Source organism: Phocoena sinus, chromosome 13 (genome assembly GCF_008692025.1).
Source record: "Phocoena sinus isolate mPhoSin1 chromosome 13, mPhoSin1.pri, whole genome shotgun sequence".
NCBI lineage: Eukaryota > Metazoa > Chordata > Mammalia > Artiodactyla > Phocoenidae > Phocoena > Phocoena sinus.
The window spans coordinates 31,299,598-31,319,960 of record NC_045775.1 but is presented as its reverse complement, the minus strand read 5'-3'; the positions used below and the strand labels follow the sequence as shown (position 1 = coordinate 31,319,960).

The 20,363-nt window shown below is 38.9% G+C and overlaps 1 protein-coding gene across 6 annotated transcripts in view; it reads left to right on the top strand.

Moving 5' to 3' along the window:
* Nucleotides 1-20,363, top strand: part of DHX57 (DExH-box helicase 57) — a 57,067-nt gene that overhangs the window by 493 nt on the left and 36,211 nt on the right. For 2 of the 6 annotated variants that reach the window (XM_032652574.1, XM_032652575.1), the window contains exons 2-6: nt 9,779-9,996; nt 14,429-14,587; nt 15,597-15,776; nt 16,071-16,909; nt 18,680-18,858. In XM_032652574.1, the coding sequence (XP_032508465.1) occupies nt 9,785-9,996; nt 14,429-14,587; nt 15,597-15,776; nt 16,071-16,909; nt 18,680-18,858 (1,569 nt within the window). In that variant the 5' untranslated portion in view covers nt 9,779-9,784. Of the gene's footprint in view, nt 1-9,778; nt 9,997-14,428; nt 14,588-15,593; nt 15,777-16,070; nt 16,910-18,679; nt 18,859-20,363 lie in introns of those variants that run through there. The other 4 variants (XM_032652572.1, XM_032652573.1, XM_032652578.1 and 1 more) reach the window with 3 other exon arrangements.

Here is a 20,363-nt window from a genome sequence, read left to right as displayed (position 1 = left end):
TCCTGTCTCTGTCTCCATCTCCACTGGGTGGCTATTTGGGGAGAGGATTTGCTGCGATGTATGCTGGAAGAAAGGTACCAGGTCTGGGTATCTGCAAGGAGCTGGATATATGGGATGAGTCAGAGATTTGCCTGGGAGGGGAATGGTTTGTGGTCAGTTTTCAGCGCCCAGCTTGGTGATTCTGTTCCTGGGAGCCAAACTTGGATGTTAAACAAAGGATACTCTTCCAGCCAAACTTAGGTTCCTGTGTCCACGGTGAACAAAGATTGTTGGAATCTTCCCAGATTTTGGCGTCTTGTGGGCCTACCTGGCCGGGAAGAAACTGCCATTCCCAGGGCTAGCTAATTAACAATTAACCTGTGAGCGCGCCTTTCATATGCAAAACAACCAGTCCTGCATCCACTTCCAACCACCTCCTTTGCCTAACCGCCAAGCTAGTAGTTCCCCTGCCCTAAATCAGTCTGGGGCCAGGTACCCTATGCCTCAGCGTCTGTGGGAATTGCTCAAACGAGCCAATCCTAAACTGATTACCCTGCCCTGCCTCGCCTTTCCCGTGGAAAACCCAAGAAAGGCTACAGCCTATGCCTTACTCTTGTTCCTTTCTGCCTCCTCCTGACACTGGTGCTTCCCCCTGTGGCCCACCGTGGCATGGCATGCCTCTCCTTTCTAGGGGAGTTGTAAGTAACATTAAACTTTTCTTTCAGTGATATTGATCTCTCTGTTGTCAGCACTCAGTCACCTTTACAAAATTAAGACCCAGGCATAAATCAAGGGGGGGGGGCTTGGCTTTGTTTTGTTTTTCATTTTATTTATTTTATTTAGCTGCGTCGGGTCTTAGTTTGTGGCACGCGGGATATTCATTGCAGTGCGCCGGGGTCAGTAGTTGTGGCACGTGGGCTTAGTTGCCCCGTGGCATGTGGGATCTTAGTTCCCTGATCAGGGATCGAACCCGCGTGCCCTGCACTGGAAGGTGGATTCTTAATCACTGGACCACCAGGGAAGTCCCAACACTAAGTTTTGAATTGAAGATACAAAGTACATGTTTGGGGGGTAAGAGGGAAATATGGGGGAAAGAATTTCATCTTTGGAGTTGAATGGATTGTTTCAAACCCTGGCTCCAGACTTTGCTTCTATAGTTGGTGACATTAGGCAAGTCATGTAATTTATCTGTTCTCTAGTTTCCTCTGCTATAAAATATAGAAAATGATATTTAACTTATAGGAGTTTTAGAGAAGTAAATGAAAAATCTTACCTTTCCCCTCAATGCAGACTTGTATTTCCAACTATTAATACCTTCTACATATCTCCATTTGAATATCTAGAAGACATCTCAAATGTAACATTCATTCTGAACTTGTGACACTCCCCATATCTTTTCCTCCCCACTATTCCCATTTTGATCACATGGCTGAGCACAGGACCCCTATTCACCTAGTTAATCTAGGCCCTAAAATCTTAAAGTAATTCTAGACACTTCTTTCTCATTCCTTGCATATAATTGATCTACTGTTAAAATACATTGAGAATCTATGGCCACTTTTCAGCTCCACTTGCTCCCACCCTAGTCCATCTCACTGTGGTTTTTTTGTTTGTTTTGTTTTGTTTTTTATCTCCAGACCTGAACAACTGCAGTAGTTTCTAACTGGCCTCCTGGTTCTCCTCACCTCCCTAAAGACTTTTTATTCTTCACAAAACAGCTAGAGTAATTTTTTTTCTAGATAATTTTAATCTGAATGTTTAAAAAAATTTTATTTTTCTATTGGAGTATATTTGATTGACAAATATACTTGATGTTGTGTTAGTTTCAGGTGTACAGCAAAGTGATTCAGTTATATATATATATATATGCATGTATCTATTCTTTTTCAAATTCTTTTCCCATTTAGGTTATTATAGAATATTGAGCAAAGTTCTCTGTGCTATACAGTAAGTCCTTGTTGGTTTCCTATTTTATCTTATTTTATTTTTTAAAGATTTTATTGATACGGACCATTTTTAAAGTCTTTATTGAATTTGTTACAATATCGCTTCTGTTTTATGTTTTGGTTTTTTGGCTGCAAGGCATGTGAGATCTTAGCTCCCCAACCAGGGATTGAACCCACACCCCCTGCATTGGAAGGTGAAGTCTCAACCACTGGACCGCCGGGGAAGTCCCTGGTTATCTATTTTAAATAGAGCAGTGTGTATATGTCAATCCCAAGCTCCCAGTCTATCCCTCCCCCGCACCCTTCCCTCCTGGTAACCGTAAGTTTGTTCTCTAAGTCTGCGATGTTCTCTAAGTCTGTGAGTCTGTTTCTGTTTTGTAAATAAGTTCATTTGTATCTTTTTCTTTTAAGATTCCGCATATAAGCCATATCATATATTTGTCTTTCTCTGTCTGACTTACTTCACTTAGTATGATAATCTCCAGGTCCATCCATGTTGCTGCAAATGGCATTATTTCATTCTTTCTTTCTTTATTTTTAAATATTTATTTATTTATTTATTTTGCTGCGCCGGGTCTTAGTTGTAGCACATGGGATCTTCGTTGCAGCATGTGGGATCTTTAGTTGCGGCACGTGGGATCTTTAGCTGTGACATGTGGGCTCTTAGTTGCAGAATGCAGGATGTAGTTCCCTGACCAGGGATCGAACTCGGGCCTCCTGTGTTAGGAGCACGGAGTCTTAACCACTGGACCACCAGGGGAGTCCCCTACATTATTTCATTCTTTTTAATGGCTGAGTAATATTCCATTATATATGTGTACCACATCTTCTTTATCCATTCATCTGTCGATAGACATTTAGGTTGCTTTCATGTCTTGGCTATTGTAAACAGTGCTGCAGTGAACATTGGGGTGCGTGTATCCTTTCTAACCATGTTTTTCTATGGATATATGCCCAGGAGTGGGATTGTGGGATCATATGGTAGCTCTATTTTTAGTTTTTTAAGGAACCTCCATGCTGTTCTCCATGGTGGCTCTACCAATTTACATTCCCACCAACAGTGTAGGAGGGTTCCCTTTTTAGAGTAATTGTTTTAAAACCTAAGTCAGTCGTACCAAGCTTTTGCTTCTGCTCTCTAGTGACTTTCTGTTATATTTAGAATAAAATTCAAAGTTCTTCCCAGGACCTACATGGCCGTCTACTTTCTGACCTCATCTCGTTTGCTCACTATATTGCAGACCCACCAGACTCCTTACTCTTCATCCGGCCCAGTGCACTGAAGATGTTCTGGACTTGGCCCCTTTTCACCTACTATTGCTTCTGCTTATAATGTACTTTTCACAAATATTTCATGACTCATTTTCTGAATGATCAAGTGTCTGCTCAATATGACCTCAGAAAGATGACCACTCTAACTCAACTGCTCTATCTAAAATAGCACTCTCAGAGTTTTGTATTTTCTTCATAGCACTTAACTGATATTATGTATTTAGTTATCGTCTGTCTTACTCTGTAGAAGATAAGCTTCATGAGGCAGGAATTTTTGTTGTCTTTGCTGTTATATCCCTAGGACTTGGCACGTAATAAGTGCTTAATAAATATTTGTGGAATGAATAAATAAATGAATGAATCTCCATTCTCACATCAGTCGTTTATTCAACCTTCAGCCATTCTTCAAATACATATTGAATTTCTTCTATATGTCAGACATTGTGTTAGAGGTACATTGGTAATCAAAATAGACATAATCCTTGCCCTCAGAGAGCTTTTGGGGAGGGAAGATAAACATAAAAGAAACAATAAATATGAATAATTATGAAGGATTTTGAAGAAAGGACTATCAAGAGACCTAGTTTAATTTCTACATGTTTGTGAAGTTTCCAGATATTTCCCTGCTTTTGATTTCAGATTTCATTCCACTATGGTTGCAAAACATACTTTGTATCATTTCTGTCTTTTAAAATTTATTGAGGTTTTTTTTTTAGAGCCTAACATATAGTCTGTCCTGGAAAAGTTTCCTTATACACATAAGGAAAATGTATATTTTTGTTGGGTAGAGTGTTCTATAGATGTCTCTTAGGTCTAGTTGGTTTATACTGTGTTTCAAGTCTTCTATTTCTTTATTGATCTTCTGTCTACAGTAAGTCCCCTACATACGAACCTTCAAGTTGTGAAGTTTCAAAGATGTGAACATGTGTTTGCATGTCCGATCACATAAGTTAGCTCATGTGTCTGGCGAACATCGTCACGTGTGCATCCTCTACAAGTAGTTGTGCTTTTGTGTACTTTACAGTACAGTACTGTATAGAGTACAGTAGTACAGTATCTTTATTTCAAGCCCAGGATGTCCAGAAGCAAGCGTAAAAGCAGCAGTATATAGCGAATGGGGTTAGTTGGGTACCTAGGCTAACTTTGTTGGACTTAGGAACAAATTGGACTTACGAATGAGCTCTCAGAACAGAACTCGTTCGTATGTAGGGGACTTACAGTAGTTGTTCTTTACCATTGTTGAAAGTGGGTATTGAAGTTTCCTACTGTTATGCATTGTCTATTTCTCTGTCCATTTCTTTTTTTTATTTTTTGGCTGCACTGGGTCTTCGTTGCTGCATGCAGGCTTTCTCTAGTCGCAGTGAGCAGGGGTTACTCTTCATTGCAGTGCATGGGCTTCTCATTGCGGTGGCTTCCCTTGGGCTCTAGGTGCACGGGCTTCAGTACTTGCAGCATGCAGGCCCTAGAGCTTGCGGGCTTCAGTAGTTGCTGTGCATGGGCTCAGTAGTTGTGCCGCGTGGGCTCTAGGGCACACGGGCTTCAATAGTTGTGGCATGGAGGCTCAGTAGTTGTGGTGCACGGGCTTAGTTGCTCCATCGCCTGTGGGATCTTCCTAGGCCAGGGCTCAAACCTGTGTCCCCTGCATTGGCAGGTGGATTCTTACCCACTGCACCACCATGGAAGTCCTCTCTGTTTATTTCTGTCAATTGTTGCTTTATGTATTCTGGTGCTGTGTTATTAGGTGCAATGTATTTGTAATTGTTAATATCTTCCTCATGGATTAACTCTCTTATCATTATGAAATGTTCTTTATCTCTAAGAACTTTTTTTTTTTTTTTTTTTTTTTTGCGGTACGCGGGCCTCTCACTGTTGTGGCCTCTCTCGTTGCGGAGCACAGGCTCTGGACGCGCAGGCTCAACGGCCATGGCTCACAGGCCCAGCCGCTCCATGGCATGTGGGATCTTCCCGGACCGGGGCACGAACCCGTGTCCCCTGCATTGGCAGGCGGACTCTCAACCACTGCGCCACCAGGGAAGCCCTCTAACAACATTTTTTGCTTTAAAGTCTATTTCGTCTGATATTAGTATAGTCACTCCAACTTTCTTGTGGTTGCTGTTTGCATGATTTGTCTTTTTCCATCCTTTTACTTTTCATTTATTTGTATCTTTGAATTTAAAGTGATAGCATATAGTTGATTCTTGTTTTTATACAGTCTGATAATTTATCTTTTGATTGAATTGTTCAATCCATTCACGTTTAATGTTATTGGTATAGTGGAATTTACATTTACCCTTCTACTTTTTGTTGTCTATATGTCTCTTGTCTATTTTGTTTCTCTGTTCCTACTTTACTGCTTTCTTTTGTATTATCATTAAATGAACATTTTATAATTAAGTATTTTAATTTCTTTAATGATTTTTTTCACGATATTTTTTTGAGTTTTTGTTTTGTTTTTTAGTGACTGCCCAAAGGTTTATCTTGTACATCTTGACATATCAGAATCAGCTTCACATTTATACTAGCTCAATTTTAGTAGTGTATTGAAATGTTACTCTCATACAGCTGTATTCCTTTCCCCTCCTTTTTGCAGTATTATTGTTATACATATTACATCTATTAATATTACAAATGCAACTGTACATTCTTTTTTTTTTTAATTGAAATGTAGTTGATTTAAAATGTTGTGTTAGTTTCAGGTGTACAGCAAAGTGATTTAGTTATACGTGTGTGTGTGTGTGTATTTATATTCTTTTTTAGATTCTTTTCCATTATAGGTTATTATAAGATACTGAGTATTGTTCCCTGTGCTATACAATAGGTCCTTATTGCTTATCTATTTTATATATAGTAGTGTGTATATTTTAATCCAACACTCCTAATTTACCCCTCCCCCTTTCCCTCTTTGGTAACCATAAGTTTATTTTTTATTTATTTTTTTTTTGCGGTATGCGGGCCTCTCACTGTTGTGGCCTCTCCCGTTGCGGAGCACAAGCTCCGGACGCGCAGGCTCAGCGGCCATGGCTCATGGGTCCAGCCGCTCCACGGCATGTGGGATCTTCCCGGACCGGGACACGAACCCATGTCCCTTGCATCGGCAGGTGGACTCTCAACCACTGTGCCACCAGGGAAGCCCCATAAGTTTATTTTTTATGTCTGTGAGTCCATTTCTGTTTTGTAAATAAGTTCATTTGTATCATTTTTTTTTTAGATTCCTTATAAAGCAATATCGTATGATACTTGTCTTTCTCTGTCTGACTTACTTCACTTAGTATGATAATCTCTAGGTCCATCCATGTTGTTGCTAATGGCATTATTTCATTCTTTTTTATGGCTGAGTAATATTCCATTGTGTATATATTACCACGTCTTCTTTATCCAATCATCTGTCAGTGGACACTTAGGTTGCTTCCCCAGCTGTACATTGTTACAGTTATTACTTTACCATCTGTAATCATTTTCTTAACCCAATACAACTATGCTCCCACTGATCTGCTTTGTTCATTATTGGCAAATATATTACATTTCTGTACATCACAGGTCCGATATTACATTATGTACATATTATTTTATACAATTGCTTTTTAAATTGGTTATGTGAAGAAAGGAGAAAAATATACATTTACACTGTTTTGTTGGTTTTGAGGGGAGGGGGTTTCTGTGTTTTGGGTTTTTTTTGTAATTACACAATTACCTTTATTGGTGCTCCTTTTTTTGTGTGTGGATTCAAATTATCTAGGGTCACTTGCTTTAGCTTGAAGAACTTCCTTTAGTATATTTTTGTAACTCAGGTCTGCTGTCGACAAATTCTCTGCTTTTATCTGAGAAACTTTTAATTTCACCTTCATTCTTGAAAGATAGCTTTTCTGGATATAGGATTATTGGTTGACAGTTCTTTTCTTTAAGTCCTTTGAATGTATTATGTCACTGCCTTCTGGCCTCCATCGTTTCTGCCAGAAAGTCAACTGTTAATCTTACTGGGTTTATATCTGGAAGTGTCAAGTTGTTTTTCTCTAAATGCTTTCAGGATTTCTCCTTGTCTTTAACTTTCAGCATTTTTACATACTGTGTCTGTTTAGGGATCTATGGGTGTATCCTACTTGGACTCCTTAGAGCTTCCTGGCTGTGTAGGTTATTGTCTTTCAATAAATTTGAGAAGTCTTCTGCTGTTATTTCTTTTAATATTTTTTCTGCTCTTTTCTCTTTCTCTCTCCCCCCTATCCTTCTGGTGCTCCTATTATGCATAATACTAACTTTGGACTTAGTTTGGGTATAGTTAGTTTGGCTTAGTTTGGGCTTAGTTTGTTCTTTTTTCTGGTTCCTTGAGGTGTAAATTTAGATTGTTTATTTGAGATCTTTTCTTTTCCGTAATGTAGGCATTTATTGCTCTAAACTGTCCCTCTTAGAACTCCTTTTGCTGCATCCCATAAGTTTGGTATGTTGTGTTTTCCACTTCAATTGTTAAAGATATTTTAAAATTTCCCTCTTGATTTGTCTTTGACCCATTGGTTATTCAGGATCATGTTATTAATGTCCACATATTTATGAGTTTTCAGTTTTCCTTCTGTTATTGATTTCTAGTTTCATACCATTGTGGTTAGAAAAGATGCTTGATCTGATTTCAGTCTTCTTAAGTTTGTCAAGACTTATTTTTATAGCCTAAGATATGATCGTCCTGGAGAATATTCCATGTGCATTTGAGAAGAAAATGTAGTCTCCTGCTTTGAATGGAATGTTCTGTGTATGTCTGTTAGATCCATTTGGCTTAAATTATAGTTCAAGTCCAATATTTCTTTACTGATTTTTCTTTCTGGATGATCTGACCATTGTTGAAAGTGTGGTATTAAAGTCCCTTATTATTTTTGTGTTGCTGTCTATTTCTCTCTTCAATTATGTTAATATTTGCTTTATATACTTAGGTGCGCTGATGTTGGGAGCATAAATACTTACAATTGTTAGATTCCCTTGATGAATTGACCCCTTTATCTTTATATGATGATCTTCTTTGTCTCTTGTTACAGTATTTGACTTAAAGGCTATTTTGTCTAAGTATAGCTACACCTCTTGTCTTTTTTTTTTTTTTTGCGGTACGCAGGCCTCTCACTGCTGTGGTCCCTCCTGCTGCGGAGCACAGGCTCCGGACGTGCAGGCTCAGTGGCCATGGCTCACGGGCCCAGCTGCTCCACGGCACGTGGGATCCTCCCGGACCAGGGCACGAACCCGCGTCCCCTGCATCGGCAGGCAGACGCTCAACCACTGCACCACCAGGGAAGCCCCCCTGCTGTCTTTTGGTTTCCATGTGCATTTACTGTCTTTTACATACCTTCAGTTTCAGTCTATGTGTGTCTTTAAAGCTGAAGTGATTCTGTTGTAGGCAGCATGTAGTTGAGTCTTTTTTTTTTTAACTTTTTAATATTTATTTTTGGCTGCATTGGGTCTTTGTTGCTGCATGCAGGCTTTCTCAAGTTGCGGTGAGCGGGGTCTACTCTTCGTTGTGGTGTGTTGGCTTCTCATAGCAGTGGCTTCTCTTGTCGCGTAGCACAGGCTCTAGACACAAGGTCTTCAGTAGTTGTAGTATACGGGCTCAGTAGTTGTAGCTTGCGGGCTCTAGAGCACAGACTCAGTAGTTGTGGCACATGGGCTTAGTTGTTCCGCAGCACATGGAATCTTCCCAGACCAGGGCTCGAACCTGTGTCCCCTGCATCGGCAGGTGGATTCTTAACCACTGCGCCACCAGGGAAGTCCCGAGTGTTGTTTTTTTATCTATTCGGCTGCTCTGTGTATTTTGATAGGAGAATTTAGTCCATTTACATTTGAAGTAATTATTGATAGGTAAGGGCTTACTATTGCCATTTTGATTGTTGTTTCCTGGGTGTTTTATAGATCCTTTGTTTCTTTCTTTCTCTCTTGCTGTCTTCCTTTGTGATTTGATGATTTTCTGTAGTGGTATGCTTTGATTCCTTCCTCATTATCATTTATGTATCTACTATAGATTTTTGCTGCGTAATTTGTTTTGTTTTGTTTTGTATTTTTGCTTTTTACCATGAGACTGACATAAAACATCTTTTAGTTGTAACATTCTATTTTAAGCTGATAACGTCTTAACTTTGATCGCATACAAAACTCTACAGTTTTACTTCCCCCAGGCAAAGTCTCTGAGCTAGGACTGTGTTTCTGCAAGTGTATATGTAAATATACATTTTACTTATCAAATTATGTATTAAATACATGAAAATATCTCTTCTCAACTAGAGTTTTTTAAACCCTATGCAAGACCTAACCAGATCAGAATGTAGCATTGGACCCTACACACCCTATGTATGATTTGAAACTTCTCCATGTGTTTCTGATGCACATCCTGGTTAAGAAATCTGTGTCAGAGAAGCTCACTAAATATTAATCCTGAGGGGGATATGCTTGTAAATCTTTTGTGAAGCAGTTTATCCATGCTTGTCCTAAACTGGCCCTTTTAAAGTATGCGTTTTCCTTTTTTTCTTTAAAATAGGCTCTTTCCATAACTTGACAAACAAAGGATTATTATACTTGTCTGATTTTTATAATGTCTGCATTACTTTTTTCTCTTGCAGGTGAAAATGAGTTCTTCAGTAAGAAGAAAAGGCAAGCCAGGGAAAGGAGGTGGAAAGGGGTCTTCCAGAGGAGGAAGAGGAGGCAGAAGTCATGCTAGTAAATCTCATGGGGGTGGCAGCGGTGGCGGTGGCATTGGTGGCAATAGAAAGGCCTCAAGTAGAATTTGGGATGATGGCGATGACTTTTGTATCTTCAGTGAATCAAGGCGTTCATCCAGGTCATTATACTCTTTGAATATTCAAATGTGAAAACAGTATCAATTCCTGATCTAACAGATGACTAAGACAAAGGGGGAAAATGTCAAGTAATTCTGGCCAAGTTATCTTCCTCTTGTTTTAAAGCCCCTTCTTTGTAACCTTTTCTAAAGGCATGATGGCAAATAACACCTTTTGTTAGGCCGGGGATGGGGGTGGTGCTTTGAAATCTGAAGTTAACTTTAACTTCCACATGACACTGTGAATTGAGTATAATATTGTTATTGTAATCAGTATTACTAGGAAAGTAAATATTGGAAATGGTGAAGGTGATGAAAATTATTTTAAGTATTTCTTAGGCATTGTAGTTTGAAGGTCTCCAAATGAGATCTGGCTATACTTCATCTGTCTAGTTGATGAATTATCTATTTTCCAACCAGATCAACCAAATAGGCAGTTAGATTCGAGAGACTATACTGTATAGGATGTTATAGGCCATTATAAGGATTTTGTTTGTTTTTGTTAAAAGTCATGTTCATTGAAGTGTAATTTACGTTCAGTAAAACTCAACCTAAAATTTGACAAATGCAATCATTGCCATAAACAGCTCTTCAAAACTCCCACATGCCCTTTGCAACACACTCCTCCCTGATCCTTAGGAATCCATTGATCTGTTTTCTGTCAAAGGGGTCGATATAATCATTAAAATTATTTATTATAGAAAAAATCGTAAGCACATAAAACCAAGTTTTTAAAAGGATACTTTGGAATATATAATCTTTGGAATAGTTTAAAGAATGGGATTTTAAAATAACCTTTGAAAATTAAAGCACAGTTGAGAAAGTTGTCTTAGGATAGTTGTAGAATAGCTAGTCTAGTTATTGTGTCAAGCTTCAGGCTGGGGCCGGTCAGTAGAAAAACTATTTTAAATAATGGAATTGAATTCTACAGACATTCTCAATGGGGCAGACATACGTTCTCACAGGTATTTGGCACCTCAAAAGTTCACCCCTGCTACCACCAGGAAAGGTCAAGGAAAGCAAAAACATCTGTTCTGTATATATCAGTCATCACATGTTCAAATACACCTTATCTACCTGAAGTGCTTCTTTCAAGCGCCACAATTCTGTCTTTCAAGCACCAGCTGTGAGGTTTGTCAGCATCTTGAACTGGACTGAGCCAAGTCACGTGCCATGGCCAAAAAGGCCATTATAAGGACTTTGGCTTTGCTTTGAGTAAAATGGGAAGCCATTGAAGGGTTTGAGGCAAGTGTGTGACATCAATCACTCTAGCCAGAGTTACTGCTATTCAGTATATCCCTTCATGTGAATTAGAAAATGGTGCCCCTTTCTTTGGGCAGTTATAGCTCCAGGATGGATGTCTTGGCAAGCAGAGCATAGAGACTAGATTTTAGCTTTTGCTGTCCCCTCCTTCCCTACTTTAGGACACTTTGCATAGTGTGTAGTCTGTGCACCCATATTCAGTGGCCCTGCCTCAGTGTGCTCTGTGGAGAAGAGACTACAGGGGGACATGGGTTGGAAGCAGGAAGACCAGTTAGAAGGTACACTCCAAGTGGCAATTTCATAGGCAATTTAATATATAAGTCTGGAGTTCAAGAATAAGATCTAGGCTAGAGAAGTAAATGTATGAGTCCTCTAGGAATAAATGTGCTTTAAGGCTATGGGACTGGATGAGATAGGATATAGAGAAGAGGTCTGAACTTTGAGCCCTGGGGCACTCTAGGCTTTAGAACTGAGAGAGATTAGGAAAATGTGACAAAGTAGATTGAGGAGTTGCCAGTGAAGTAGGAGGAAAACTAAGCTTATTTCTGGAAGTCAAGGAATGAAGGTGTTTTCAAGGGAAGTATCCAATCAGCTTGGATAGGATACTTAAAGGGAATACGCACGTTGTATAAAAAATGCTTCTAATAGGTCAAGAAAAATGTGTTCCGGGAGTTCCCTGGTGGTCCAGTGATTAGGACTTTCACTGCTGTGGCCCCAGGTTCAATCCCTGGTCGGGAACTAAGATGCCACAAGCTGCGTGACACAGCCAATATAAAGAAAAAAGAAAAATGTGTTCTGACAATTATCCCCTGGATTTGGCAATGTGGATAGCATGGGTAACCTTGATGAGAGCTGTTTGGTTTAGTATACTTAGTGTGGAGAAAACCCTATTGGAGTGTGTTTCAGAGAGAAGAGGAAAGAAAGTGGTGACAAAGACAATGATTTAGATAACCCTTTGAGGGAGTTTTTCTCTAAAGGGCAGGGGAGGGAGGAGAGATAGGATAATAGCTTGAGAGGGATATGCAGTCAAAGGGAAGATTTTTTTTTTAAGATGGTAGATGTTATATAGCATGTCTGTAAGCTGATGGAAATGATCCAAAGGAGAATGAAGAACTGATGATCTGATGATGCAGAAGGGGGGATAAGTGCTGGAATGATTTCCTTGAGGAGGTTAAGGAGATTGTGTATACAGTATACAGAGGGACTGACTTTAGGATCGAGGATGGTTCATCCTTAGGAACTGGAAGGAAGGCAAAGTATAGGGGTTTACAAATAAGAGGTAGATGAGATAGGAGCATATGGAAGTTCTCCCCCTACCCACCCACCCACCCCCCTTTTTTTTTCTTTTTCTTTTTCTAATCATGAGGAAACAATCAGACAAGTCCAAATAGTGAGAATTCTACAAGACAGCTAGCCTAAGTGCTTCAAAAAAGTCACTGCCAGGAAATAGGTGGGGGAACTATTCTAAATTAAAGGAGTTTGAAAAACAGCTAACTAAATGTCATTTTAAACTAGATACTCATTAAGAAAATCTGTAGAAGACATGATTGAAGCAGTTAGGAACTTTGAATATGGATTATATATTAGATGATATCAATATAAGATATCTTGTGAGTGATTGTATTGTGGTTATATAAAAGTATGTGGTTATATAAGTATTGTGGTTATATAAAAGTATTGTGGTTATATAAAAGTATGTCTCTGTTCTTAGGAAATAACATGCTGAAGTATTTAAGAGTGGATGTGATGCCTGCAACTTACATTCAGATGGTTCAGCAGAGCTGCATGTACATATATGAGGGAGCATATATATATATATGCATCTGTGTGTGTGTAGAGAGAGAAATAAGAGAAGGGCATAAATGTGTGTGTGCATTTAAGTATGGCAATTGTTAACAATTGGTGAATCTTGGTAAATGGTGTTAATTTCTGTAGATTAAAAATTTTTTGAAACCAAAAGGGGTAATGATGAATTTGGGCTAACGTTTCTTTTCAGAGGTTGCAACTAAGTGGTTAAAAACCAGTCTATTCTATTTTCTCCTTTGGTACCCAGTTTTGCGAGTGTAAGTGTGTGGTTCTTTTCAAAGTCTCAATAATATGTTGGATTTTCAATGCAGAGAAAGTTTCTGCCATTTCCCTAGATTTGTGAAAATTTATAATGAAACATGCCAAGTGAAAAAAAGAAATTTAGTGAGTAAAGTTAAACTTTAGAGCTGATTATTGTTTTAAATATTAAAAAGTATCCTTAAAAAAAAATCTAAATTCCCAAAATGAAAGATTGGTGAAATAAATTCTATATGTATGTGTAACCATTTAAAAGTTAAGTTGTAGGAAAATATTTAATTTGGGGGAAATGACAGTTTTATTTTGATAAGGAAATAAAGCAAATTATAAAAGATTATATGTGCTGTACAATTTTATAAAAAATGTATGTGAAAAAGAATGATGTGATTTAAGATGACTTCTGTTTTCTTCTTGGTTCTCTACTTTTCTACAGTGAACATGTATTATTATGATTTTTGTAATCAGGAAATAATAATTTAGGTAAATATTTCAAAAATAGGGCTAGGGCTTCCCTGGTGGCGCAGTGGTTGAGAGTCCGCCTGCCGATGCAGGGGACATGGGTTCATGCCCCAGTCCGGGAGGATCCCACATGCCGCGGAGCGGCTAGGCCCGTGAGCCATGGCCGCTGAGCCTGCGCGTCCGGAGCCTGTGCTCCTCAACGGGAGAGGCCACAGCAGTGAGAGGCCCGCGTACCGCAAAAAAAAAAAAAAAAAAATAGTGCCTAATATTCACAAGATAGGACTCTCAGTTGTTTTCAGATCAAGTACCTCAAATAGAATGAAATATGTACTCTTTGTATGTAGCACATTTCTTTTGAACATCCACTAGTGCAGAAGGAGTCACCATAACATTACTTTCTCCAGAGGACTCTTGAGTTAGTGAAGCCAGATTTAATGATGAAGCATCGAATCAGGTTTTTCTCCAGCAGTTTCAATATAATGAAATCTGGTAAATACTGTAGAAAATAGAGAATCTCTTCACATTCATTGTCATCTTTTGTAGGGTATTTGACAGTCCAGTCATGTTATATATATTTGGGGACCCTGAGGAGAGTGTAAAAGTTCTGCTCACGGATAAATGTGTAATTTTGTTCTTGTGTCCTTTGCAGACCTAGTAACAGTAGCGTGAGAAAAGGGGACGCACACCCCAAATGGAAGCCTGAAGCCAAAGCGCCCCTTCAGACTCTACATATGACTTCTGAGAATCAAGAGAAAGTGAAAGCTCTTCTCCGAGACCTGCAAGAACAGGATGCAGATGCTGGATCTGAGTAAATTATTTTATTTCAGTCAATTACTATATTGAGGAAGATGCATTGGCAGTGTGAGGGTCCTGTGTGTCTTTGGAATACTGTATCAGTACTGATCCTGTAGTGGCTGTATAACTAGTTGAAAGTGAGCCAAGAGAAATACAAGAATAATTATTCAGCAACAGTTTCTGAGTGAGTTTGTTTTGCAATATCTGTGAGCAATGGTACAGATCGCCTTTTCGTCTTTACTTTTTCTAGGACAGTGCTAATATGGATTCAGTAGTTGCTTTATTGATAGCCTTTCAAATAAAACCTTGTAGTGAACAAGTAGAAGCATTGTTCTAGGAGCAAATATTGAGTTGATCAGATGAAGTCTTATGATTACACTTCTCATGACCATCTGCCGAAGAGAAAGATTGTTTTAGACTTTTGGCTGTTTTGCTTTGTGACTTCAGTTGGAGAGGTTAATCCTTCCATTTGCCAGAATTAATGAACGGTCAGTCATGAACGGCTCAATTTCCATCCTATCTTCAAATTGCATATCTGTCTGAAATTTAGGAAAGGTGGTTATGCAGCAAAGCAAAAAAAAATAGCGATGGTTTTTATAAACGAGAAGAGAGAGAGGATAGCCAAGGCTTCTGTAGTTAAGAACACAGACTCTGGGTCAGACTACCTTGGTTAAAATCTCTAGTTGCTCTTTACTTTATAACCGTTGGCAGTTACTAATCTTCTCTTAAATTTTAGTTGATCATCTGAAAAACAAAATAGAGATTCCAATCTGGCTGGGTTATTGGGAAGATTTTCAAAGAGATAGTACATATAAAACATTTAACATAGTACCTGGCAGGTAATAAATTCTGTTACTTGCCGAGATATAAATTAATAGGTCAATAAAAAATTAAATCAGTGACTGAATAGTGGTCAGGATTCTCTGTCCTTTGGTTCCTTGAATTAAATTCTTAGACTCTTAGTAAATTTTTCTTTGAGGTAAGTAGAAGTTAATATATGAAAATGTTACTTTTGCCAGAAGAGGTGTTTCTGGGGAGGAAGAAGACGATGAGTCTGATTATGATGATGAGCAGTACTGGTCAGCTGGACGAGAAGCTTCCCTTGTTCCCGACTCAGATCCTTTGGAATGTGCTGGTTCAGGCCTGGTGGAGCCTCATCCGGAATTTACAGTCTCAGCGTTTGCAGTGCAAAAACTTTCCAGGTTTGCTTTCATCATTTATGGGAAAATTGAAGGAAACTGAAAGTGTATTATAAACGCACCTACCACTCCTCAAATACTTTCGTGTTGTGTGCGTTCCAGTGGTACCTGATACGCCCAGTATCCTCTCTTTTAGGATAGGGAGATGAAGGAGGAGTTAGTATTATCAGGTACACTTTTTCAAGATACAAACCCTGCCTATGTATAGTTATGCCTTCCCATATATGTATTGAAATGAATTTCTCTTTTGAGGTTTGATATTACTCAGTCGTTTTTGTCATGCTTCTCACTTGGCAGGTATGGTTTCAACACCGAGCACTGTCAGGTAGCCCTGAGAATTTGCAATGGAGACTTGGGGGCATCACTGGAACATCTGCTCACCCAGTGTTTTTCAGAGACATTTGGAGAGAGGATGAAGATCTCTGAGGCCGTTGCGCGTATAAGCTTGGATGAGTGTGTGGAGCAGCGACAGGAAGAGGCCTTTGCTCTCAAGTCAATCTGTGGAGAAAAATTTATAGAAAGAATTCAGAACAGAGTCTGGACCATTGGATTAGAACTGGGGTATTTGACAAGTAAATTCTGCAAATCCAAGCAAAAGGAAAGTACCAAAAATATACAGGAGACGTCACTTGAAATCTGTAAATTTTACCTCAAAGGAAGTTGCAAATTTGGATCAAAGTGCAAATTCAAGCATGAAGTGTCCCCAAATCAAATTGTTGGAAGAGCAGAAAGAAGTGTAGATGATTCCCATCTAAATGCTGACGAAGATGCATCTTTTTTATACGAACTTGAAATTCGATTTTCTAAAGACCACAAATACCCCTACCAAGCTCCCCTTGTGGCATTTTATTCCACCAATGAGAATCTACCTCTGGCTTGTCGTTTACATATTTCTGAGTTCCTTTATGGCAAGGCCTTGACATTTGCAGAAACTTCAGAACCTGTTGTATATTCTTTGATAACCCTTTTAGAGGAAGAATCAGAAATAACCAAGTTACTAACATATACCCATCACAAGTACAGTGTCCCTCCTGTGAACTTTCTGCCAGTATCCTCTGGGACCAGAATAAATAATCCTGTCTGTCGTAAACCAGTGATTCCAAGTAATTCGTTTCTTTCAAATCAAATTCCAGAAGGTATGTAAGTCATTGATGAGGTGTTGTGGAGGCGGGATTTGGAATGATGGATTATAGCAATCAGAGGCTCTGAGGGCTGATGTAGGATCTCCCCTGAGCTATGACCTGACTTTACTTGTAAGGCCTAATTCTGTCACTGTGTTCTGGCTCCCTGAATTGAAAGTTTGTAGTGATGTATAAGTTTATTCTAGCAGTCGAGGGCTGGAAGAACCTTAAAGCATCCTTCCAGAAAAGTCTGTTTCGTGTAATCCATTTGGTTTCCTGTGATTACTTCTGTTATTGTATATAGGATTACTTTAAAATGAGTTTTTAGAGATACTTCTCTTTCTATACCACCATCCATACCCTCCTGCTTTTAGTATGCTAGACCCCCAAAAGTCATTAGGGGATGTCTCTCTTTATGGGTCCCTAAATCCTCAAATAGAGAAATGTTTGTACGAGCCTCTGGCTTCCTCCAGATCTGAGTGTGCCATACAGAGTCTTACATCACAAGTAACCCCCCTTTCAAAGTTTACCATAGGATCGCTCTTATTTTTTGCCACCTTTCTTTCAGAGCAGCAAGTTTTATTATTTCCCAGGAGTTCCTAGGTAAATGTCAACAGGTAGAGAACAGTGAAACTGCACCGAGATGCGGATGCCAGACAGCTGGCTAGGTTCCCTCACTGGCCCCTTGACTCGCTCCCAACCTGCAGCGAGTTCTAGCACTCAGATGTATTCCTCAAGAAATGACAAACTGTGTGTCGTGAACTTGTTTTTTAAGATAACAGCTTTATTAAGATATAATTTACACACCATAAAATTTACTCTTTTGAAGTGTACAATTCAGTGGTTTTTAGTATATTAACAGAGTTGTGCAACCATGACCACTGTCTAACTCTGGAACGTTTTCATCACCCCAGAAAGAAACTCTGTACCTGTTAGCAAGTCACTCCTCATTTCTCCCTTCCCCCAACCCCTAACAACCATGAGTCTATATTCTGTCTCTATGGATTTGCCTATTCTGGACATTTCATGGAAATGGAATCATATAGTAAATATGTGGCTTTTTGTGATTGGCTTCTTTCACTTAGCATAATGTTTTCAAGGTTCATCCATGTTGTAGCATGTATCAGTACTTCATTCCTTTTTATTACTGAATACTATTCCATTATATGGACATACCACATTTCATTTATTGATTCATCATATGATAGACATTTGGGTTATTTTGTGTCATGGAATTGTAGGTACACTTGCAAATATTTGAAACTTTCAGTTAATTTCTGAATGTACAGAGTCTACTGGATTAACAAGGCAGGGCATGATTTTCTTTTTTGTTTCGTTTTGTTTTTTGTGGTACGCGGGCCTCTCACTGTAGTGGCCTCTCCCGTTGCGGAGCACAGGCTCCGGACGCGCAAGCTCAGCGGCCATGGCTCACGGGCCCAGCCGCCCTGCGGCATGTGGGATCTTCCTGGACCAGGGCACGAACCTGTGTCCCCTGCATTGGCAGGCGGACTCTCAACCACTGCGCCACCAGGGAAGCCCTTTTCTTTGTTTTTAATTTGATTTAACCAGAGCCACTTACACTTGATTAAAGTTTATTTGGAGATGCGTTTTAAGTTCTTCAGCAGTAGAAGTAGTAGTGTGGAAATGAATGAACTTGTTTTATTCAAGCTTTAACTTTTTCTCCATTTTATGATTTTTTTGTTGTTGTTACTTTGTTAGATAGTGACTTTTCCCTGCTAAAGAAAGGGCTCCATATCAAAAATGTTTCCTTTTATCCCCTTCAAGTTGAAAAGGAATCAGAGCCTGAGGAGGAGACAGATGAGGATGAAGGTCCTACACCAGTTATGGTGGAGAATGAAAGCTATGTCAACCTTAAGAAAAAGATTTCCAAAAGATATGACTGGCAGGCAAAATCAGTACATGCTGAGAATGTCAAAATCTGCAAGCAGTTCCGAATAAAACAGGTAGGGTATTCTGAGAGAATGGCTAGCATTGCCACCCTAATGTATGGATGAAGGGATTGGGAATTAGGGAGCTTTGGCTACTCTCCATGGTATACTTTCAGCTCTCTTTTACTCTGATTGGGCAAAGTTTCTGCATGCCATAGCAAACTTGGATGCATGTTCTAGATAGTTTTGGAAAATCCAATGGCTGATGAAAATGAAACACATATATACCAGATATTCTGAGAATCATGTGGCTTTGTTACTATGATAGAAATCTGATAAGTGAAAGGAAAAGTAGTACTGTGATTTACATTAGAAACAACAGTATAGAAAAGGAGAAAGAGAAGAGACTCTTACCCCATTTCAAAGGCTCACAGGATAAATAATTTGCCCAAGGTCACATAGCTGGTAAGTGGCAACACAGGGTTTCAAGCTAATTCTCTCTGTTTTCAAAGTCCATGTTGTTTTACCCCATTCAGGGGTAAAAATAAGATGATTTTAAAAGAACTCATAAGTGATGTATTAGGACAGAGTTGGATGGAGGATAAAGACGCGTTGCTTAACCAGTTTGGGGATTAGATTAGATGCTATCTAAGGCCCTTCCGATTCTAAAGTTCTGTGATTCTGATTTTTGACAGAGTATATATAACACTAGTACATATATACCGCAACACCCATAGAATGTCAAATTGACTAGAAAATCACACCATAAATAATAAGACGGTGGAAATAAAAAATTACACATTCAGTTTGAACAGTGTGTTTAGAGATGATAAAATTACATGCAGAAAATGTGTATGTTAATATAAGTGTTAGTATAAATTTCTTACATTAGTCAAAAATACATCCACAGTTTTAACCTACAGTACAATGTTTATAGCATTGGCCATTAGAAGTCAAACTGAGTTACATAGATGTGGTGATTGGCCAAAAAGAACCCTTTAAATGAGGGAGTATTCAGAAACAAAACAAAAAAGATGAGGGCATGTCAGAAGGACTCAGGAATCAACCTGGAAAAGCTCCCAATGGCCAAAATGAAATAATGAGAGCAACAAAATAAATCGGATTATATCGTAGGTATTGGATGTACAGTATTGGATTATAACCCAGGAATTTAAAAAAAAGAAATCTATAAATCCATACCAGTTTATTTTTATTTATTTATTCTCGACAGATAAAAATTGTATATATTTAAGATGTAAAAAAAGAAAAAGAACCATTTAGTGAGTTCCGTTACTGTTAGTGATTTTGGTAAAAATCTGATGCTGTGTAGAACTATGCTGTCTTGTATGGTAGCCCCTAGCCACGTGTAGCTATTTAAAGTTAAATTTATTAAAATTAAATAAAATAAAAAATTCAGGTCCTCGACAGCACTGATCACAGTTCAAGTGCTCAACAATCACATGTAGCCAGAGGTTGCTATGTTGGACCGCGCAAACAGAACATTTCCATCAGCACGGAAAGTTCTGTTGAACAGTGCTAGTATAGAGACTTACAGAAAGAGCTGGATAGGTGCTAAGCAA